The sequence below is a fragment of the Grammomys surdaster genome, unplaced genomic scaffold, assembly GCF_004785775.1.
Source record: "Grammomys surdaster isolate TR1022 unplaced genomic scaffold, NIH_TR_1.0 225, whole genome shotgun sequence".
Lineage (NCBI taxonomy): Eukaryota > Metazoa > Chordata > Mammalia > Rodentia > Muridae > Grammomys > Grammomys surdaster.
In genome coordinates, this window is record NW_021604670.1 from 8,841,800 (window position 1) to 8,848,791 (window position 6,992).

At 41.6% G+C, this 6,992-nt stretch overlaps 1 protein-coding gene across 2 annotated transcripts in view; it reads right to left on the reverse strand.

Annotated features, from left to right (window-relative positions):
• The window catches only part of Adamtsl1 (ADAMTS like 1), a 359,587-nt gene extending 356,218 nt beyond the window's left edge, over nucleotides 1-3,369 (reverse strand). Inside the window, exon 1 of one of the 2 annotated variants that reach the window (XM_028773326.1) lies at nucleotides 3,153-3,369. In XM_028773326.1, the coding sequence (XP_028629159.1) occupies nucleotides 3,153-3,215 (63 nt within the window). In that variant the 5' untranslated portion in view covers nucleotides 3,216-3,369. The remainder of the gene's footprint in view (nucleotides 1-3,152) is intronic. The other variant, XM_028773328.1, reaches the window with a different exon arrangement.
• Between the last annotated feature and the right edge of the window lie 3,623 nt (nucleotides 3,370-6,992).

Sequence of the window (6,992 nt, forward strand, 5' to 3'; positions counted from 1 at the left end):
TCTCTCTCTCTCTCTCTCTCTCTCTCTCTCTCTCTCTCTCTCTCTCTCCTGGAACAGGCCACAATATGTCATAATAAGGGATTTAAACATTCATTCCACAGGCTAATGGTGCTTCTCACCATCCAAGATAGATTCCCTCAGATGATAGTAGAGGAGCGCACCAGAGGAGCTGAAGGGAACAGGCTATTGTGTTTGACTAGTTTCCATGTATAAATTAGTGTAGAGACAAAAAAGAGATTCAACAGAAAAACACATGTACTTTATTATAATTCCAAGAGCTACTCTTGCAACTCTCACAATGGCAGGGAAAGGACCTTACAACCACTTAAAAGAAACACAAAGCAAATGCAGGCTTGATTAAATGCATCTCTGACAGGAAGAGATTCAAGTGGAGATGGACACAAGCATCAATGACTGGTCATGGGCTTTGGCACATTTCTTTTGATCTAAACAATTGAGACAAAGGAGACAAGGGTGGGAAGATTGGGGGCGTTGAGTAATGTGTCTTAATATGACCTGAATAGCAAGATGAGATCTCTTCATCCATCCATTGACTACAAATGTCTTTGGTGACATGGTTACTGCACAACAAAATATTGACAGTAAGCTCAGATTGACACAAATCACACAGGGGCTCAACCTCCCATGAATACTGTTCTAGGAGAAAAGGGCTGTTGACAACAATTAAGTTCCATAACATTTCTTATTTATATAATTCAAGAACCAAGTTTGGATACAGATTATTTAGCTGTCAATGAAATGAAGGCTATTTTGATCAAGCAACAAACTGGTCTTGCTAACATACAGACAGGATGTGCATTGTTAATTCTAATACTAGACAAGACTCTTATAATATGTGAAAGAACAGTAGAAATAACAAATCCTCAAATTCAGTTTCTGGATCAAGTCTGAAAGTTGAGCTGATGATGTCACACTTCTGGTTCTAAGTCAACTACAGGTCAGGCTAAAGTTCTCTTTCTCTTAAACCAATAACTCATTTTGGCTCCAAAGCTAAACAAGCATTTAATGATGGAGCACAATGAGTGTCTGTCATTACACACATCTTTAAAGGCCTTTATGATCTATAAAGCTTATATATCTCCAATGAAGAATATGTCTATAATTCTTGAGCACTTGATATCCACAGTATAAAATACATATAAATGAAGTATAGATTTCTTATCTGTAAAATGGGCTTAAAAGTATATGATTCACATGGCTTATTGTGAGGAGTCACTAGAATGCTTTTAAAACAACTAATCTAGTGTTTGACACCTTCAGACAAACCCTGCATGACAGCCGTTACAGTTCTTCTTTTTCCTAGCATAGCCTTTAAACTTGTAATCACTTAAGCATATGCATAAAACTAACCTGGGTGTGAGATTTCATTCTAATTCCATCATATAATCATTGTAATTCAGACATATATGAAATCCTTTTGAGATAGACACTTTTTTTTCCCAAGGTGAGTATAATTAATTGCTCAGATACCTATATGAATATTCAAGATATCAAAAGGGAATGTAATGTGTTTACCAAATGAATAGAAAATCAATCAGTTGCTGAATGAGAGAGTTGTTTAAGGATAATGAAATCATATTTCCACAGGAGAGCATCATGGCCAGCAATGGGAACTGGTAATTTGCTTTATGATACAATTTAACAGAGAAGAACATACACTTTAAAGACAATCAGAAAGAAGGAAAGATGAGATGAATTAATGATCTATGCAAGTCAGAGATCCCATATGGAAAAAACGAGACACCTCTCTTGAACTGCTTGCTCCACAGTCAAAAAGTGCACCTCACACACTGTTCATTTCAGTCCTCTGTGAAACCAAGGTTGTCTACTTTCCCTAACACTTTACTTTCTGTTTAAATGTTCATGCAAATTGAAACTATTTCTAATTGCAAAGCAGTATTTCAAGTTTAAAGCCACAGTGGCACAATTGATTACAATATGACAACTTAAGAAATAGTTCTTTGGTATCTGGTCACTGTACCCCACTTATCCTTCTGGAGTTTTCCAATTTGTAACAAATGGTGCTCTTTCCTTCATCAAAATTCCAATGTCCATCAAATTTGTCAGAATCAAAGCAGAACAAAATATTCCTTCCCCAGCAACAAAACAATGTGTCTTATACAATGGTTACACTTTTACCTTTGTCTCCTTTCCTTTTCTTTCTGAAGATGTTCTGGTGTGCCATAATTGTGACAGGGAGAGCTAGAGTCACGTTTCTTTGGAATCAGAGTGTGCAAGTTTTGGAATCAAACCTTCAGATGAGGTTTACTAAACTGCCTGCCCAGAACACTCTGGTTTAAAAGAAATGTGCATAGCTATTAATATTTTGAGTGTAGATTTTTTTGGACAGTATATGTTCATTTTCTGCCCATAAAACCAAGTATGAGTCACAATGGAACATTTACTTTGAGTCAAAAATGCAGTGTGTACTGATGTTCGAGAGAAGAGCCTTATCACTGGGGCTGGAAATCAGCAGGACAAGAACTCCAAGGATCTCTATTTGCCTTCAGAAGTAGATCTGAGATCAAATACTTTAATCTTCAATTCATAAACATTAGTAATGAGTATAGTAATTATGGGCTATAATCTGGGTTGACTGTAAACAGGGCTCTCGTTCCTTCTTTATTTCACCTGGTTCAAGAGTCTTTATGTATAGAGGAAAATAATTCACACAAGGCACCAGGAGAACAAGAACCAAGCAAGCTCCTCGCCACCTATCCTTCAGAAAACCCAAACCACCACAGTGAGTTTGATCTCAGGACGTCTGTTCTTCAGATTCCATGCAAACACACAACTATCTATACAGTTCTCAGCACATATTATCTGCATTAGAATATCCTGAAGTTCAAGTCTCAATATCAGTATCATTCACTAATTGTAAAACGTCTTTTATACTTGATTTTGCTGGGAAAGCTGGGGTTAAAGTTCTCAAAGAGTTGAGCACAGAGTTGAGTTGTATTTTGTAAACCATGAAAATTCTTTTACCTGGAGTTTGAAGATCATACACAGACAGACGGACAGAAGTGTACACACACACACACACACACACACACACACACACACACACACACCCTCCAACAGCACCCAGACCAAGAGGCAATAGTAACGTATTGAAATGAAAAGGCATTTACCAGGAGTAGGAAAGCCAGAAAGAGCAGCGGTGTGCCAGGAGCTGCCCGACGGCAGCATTCCATACTTGGATCTTTGCCGGAATCCGAATCGGACACTGAATAAGCTGCTAAGTGCTCCTCTGCCCGCTGCTGTCACATCCAGTGCTGGGGCTCACACTCCAGCCCTGCCTATCAGCTTCCATCAGCCCCGCTCACATTTCCTGAGCGAGGGTGGGTGGGTGGATGGGTGGGGGGTAAGCTGAATGGAATCTCTCTAGAGCAGGCAGCCAGCCAATCAGACTCCTGCTAATCAGACATGCTGAATAACAAAGCAGTGGAGGGGGGGGGGGCGCAGAGAAAGTGAATAGTGTGAGCGGAAAAGAGGGAAAGGGACTAAAAGTCAAGGGAGCAAGGAGCTGAGCCCGAGAAGAGGAGAGATGTGCAGAGGCAGAAGCGCAAAGCTCAAAGAGGAAGCAAGGCTGCGCTCTGAACCAACCTGGTTAGTGCTTTGTGAGACGCGATTCTGTTTGCCATTTGCCTGGGCTGGTGTCTGTTGCTCTGGAAAGTACAGTAGCTCCCTGTGACGGTGTATTGTTCCATTCAGGAGAGAAACTTAATCCCCGTCAATATAGAACATATGCTATAAAGGGACCAAGCCCTAGTCGGGACTGAATGTGCCCTTTAAGTGTATTCGGTGCTAGCGCTCGCTTCCTCGTCTATAAAGTGCCTTTTTATTTCCCCCTTTGAGTTTGGAAAAGAATACTATAGACGGTTTGGAAAGGTCCTCACTAAATCTAGCAACGGCTTTAGTTATTTTCTGTATCGGGGTCTCGGTTTAAAAATAAAGGGCTGGCAAAGTCCTTCTTTGTGGAGTGACAATTTGAAACATCTAATACTTACAAGTTTTAAAGGTACAATAAAACTCATTTAGAGCCCCTAGTTTAAAAGAAACCCTTGACAAAGACTCCAGGATGAGGATGTTGAAATTTGTTGTGAAACAACCGCTGGTTTTTGACACCTTGACAGCTTTTAATTATCTGATTTAGTCCATGACAGGAAAGAAAGGGTGATTTAACCCCCACTTAACCCCAAACATTCTTCAATGGACACCTGAGTCAGGCTTCCTCAGAGCTGCTATGACAAAAACAAAAACAAAACAAAACACAAAAAAAAAAACAAAAAAAAATCATGAGTGGGGTACCAACTCTTTCCTCTTCACAGTGGAAATAGGGCCGGACAGGTTGACCTCTGAGGTGCAGCCCAGCTGTAGGAAGTACTAATGAGCTCCAGAGTGACTGCATGGCTATAGGAAAAGGCCAGAAGAGTGGGAACCTGTTCCACTCACATCAAGCAAAGCCTGAGTGGGCTGTGAGGATTTTTATTACAATATTAGACAAGTGTTAAGTATCCAACATGTTTGTCTTTCCTCCTTATCAGCCCAGGAACTCATTCTGTTTGGAATAAAGAATGAAGCAGTAAGCATAGCCCCATTTCCACAGAAGAAGTGTTTCCTTGCAGATCTGTCAGCCCAGAAATACACAGTCGAGGAGGCAGAGGGCACTTAGCATGCATGTTCTTCCCTTTTGTTATTGAAAAACTACCTCACTGTAATAGGCCTGTGAATACAGGCAGGCCTGACATACACACACCTGCCCGAGGCTTTGCGAGGAGGTGAAGAAAAGCAGGTTCTCAGCTTTGGTTACTCCTTCCATGTGGTGTATCGATTAGAGAGGCGCTTTTAAAAATCCCACTTTCAGCCTGTCATGAAAGTCTAGGACATATGAGGATTCACCTTGGCCCTCAATACTTTCTATTGAACTCGGAAAGTTGATAGTGCACATCTCTAAGCCCAGAAGGTCCTAATTTTGAAATATACTTTTCCCTTTTAGAATGATTAGTTTTACAAATCTCTGAAAAAGTATCGAGTGCACAAAAGCTAAACAACACTCACAAGTAAATGCAGCTACATTGGACAGGAATCTGAAGTCCTCACTGCATGAAGAAAGGCTGATGAACTGAAATAAACTTGGTCCTAAGCTATGTACTCATGCGCTCTCTCTCTCTCTCTCTCTCTCTCTCTCTCTCTCTCTCCCTCTCTCTCTCTCTCTCACCACACCACCACACCACACCCACGAACATTGTGCTACATGGTTTCCCCAATCTCTTGGGTGAAGAGTTCTAGCCACTTCTACAAAATGGAACACCTCACTTAACACCTCTTTCTTTTTCTTCCCATGGATACTCACTCATTAGACAGTGTCAAACAAGAAGGAAGAACAGGTGTGGGAGAAGGAATTTTGTGACACTGTGAACAGCAAGATGCTATTTGTAGGGCAAGAACATTGGCATGATCAGAAAATTTCACTCCTACTCTAATCTAGAGTCTTCTCTTTGGAAATATTCTTCTGAGTTTTGGAATCATGTCAGCATACAAGGTAGATGGTCCCTACAGTGAAGCCCTGGAGTAATGCAGCAATTTTGTCAAGACCTCAGTTGTGAGTTAAACCTGTGGAGGATGCCCATCCCAGTGTCTCATGTGTGGTCACTTGGTTGACAGCATTTTCTTTTCTATGAGGAGTACCAAGAGAAATGAGAAAAAGCAATTGCTCATTCTGTGGTTCATGGAGTATAAGGGAGATGGCATGCTAACGTAACTTAAAAAAAATCAACTTGGGTTTGAGTCATTGGGGAAAGTTTTGAAGATGAGCTAACAGAATTTCTAAAGTTTCTGTGACTTTGGATACTTTGAGGTATTTTAAGGAGCTTTTTTAAGTGCTTAAATGTGTGAAACTGAGGCTCAAAGAGGCAACCTGAGGAAGGTCCACAAGCTGGAGCTGGCCCCAGAAGCAGGGTCTTCCGATTTCAAATCCATTCATCTCATTCCATTATAAACACATTTGTCTCTACTTATGTACACATGCACAGATTCAGAGGGTGGCATTGGGTGGTAGGGGCTGTGCTGGACAAGGATGCTTGTGGGAGAGGAGAAATGGAGATGACCAGGGTTTCTTGTGCATACAGCTTACCTGGCAATGGAAAGTATCTTGTTTTAGTCTACAGCTTCTGTCTCCCAACTTTGTCACTTCTAAGAGCTTTTAAGGGCCAAGGGAAAAATAACATAAACCCTAGGTAATGTAGATCATAGTTATGGCAGCTGGGGAAAGACCACTTATGGCACTGAGCAGGGCGTTGGCCGCGTTCCTTTTTTCCTCTTCAGGTATCTAAATTAAAGCCGTCTGCAAGAGTCGGTGCACGGCAGCCTCCAGAAGCTGTGGCAGCCGTCAGCTTGGTTCCTGGTTCCATGCACAATATATTAGGTGAAATGAAAGCAGCAGCAAGAGCCAGTGTCAGGGCTGTCTGAAGCATCATTCCAAACGGTATGGATTTAACAATACTTAATTTAAAAAACACCGGCTTGGACAGCAGCAAGCTGTTAACAGTCAGGGTGCTTTATGGCAGGAAAGAGTGAGCTAAACTTTCGGAATTTCACTCCCTGAGGGAAACGCCTCACAGCTCTTGCTTCAGAGCCACCTGTCTGGTCCTTGAGGTTGGGCCTCTTTGCTTAGCCTTGCAGTAGCAGAAATGGTAGGGCACAGTTATGGGTATTTTTTTGGAGAGTCTCAGGAAGAAGGGCTTTGTGGGGCTGAGTAAGGCCTATATTCCCTCTTTTGAGGAGGCAGAGATGGCCCTCTCTATATAGTATCAGAGCAAGCCAGCCTTCTTTTTCCCATGGGGCTATGGGGAAGGTCTTAAGTATTAGTAGGTAATCGAGACATTCAAAGAGGGCACAGCAACAGTGGTAGCAGAAGACTTAGACAGAGGCAGACTGCATTCTCGAAAGCAGGGCTGGAATCTGAGTAC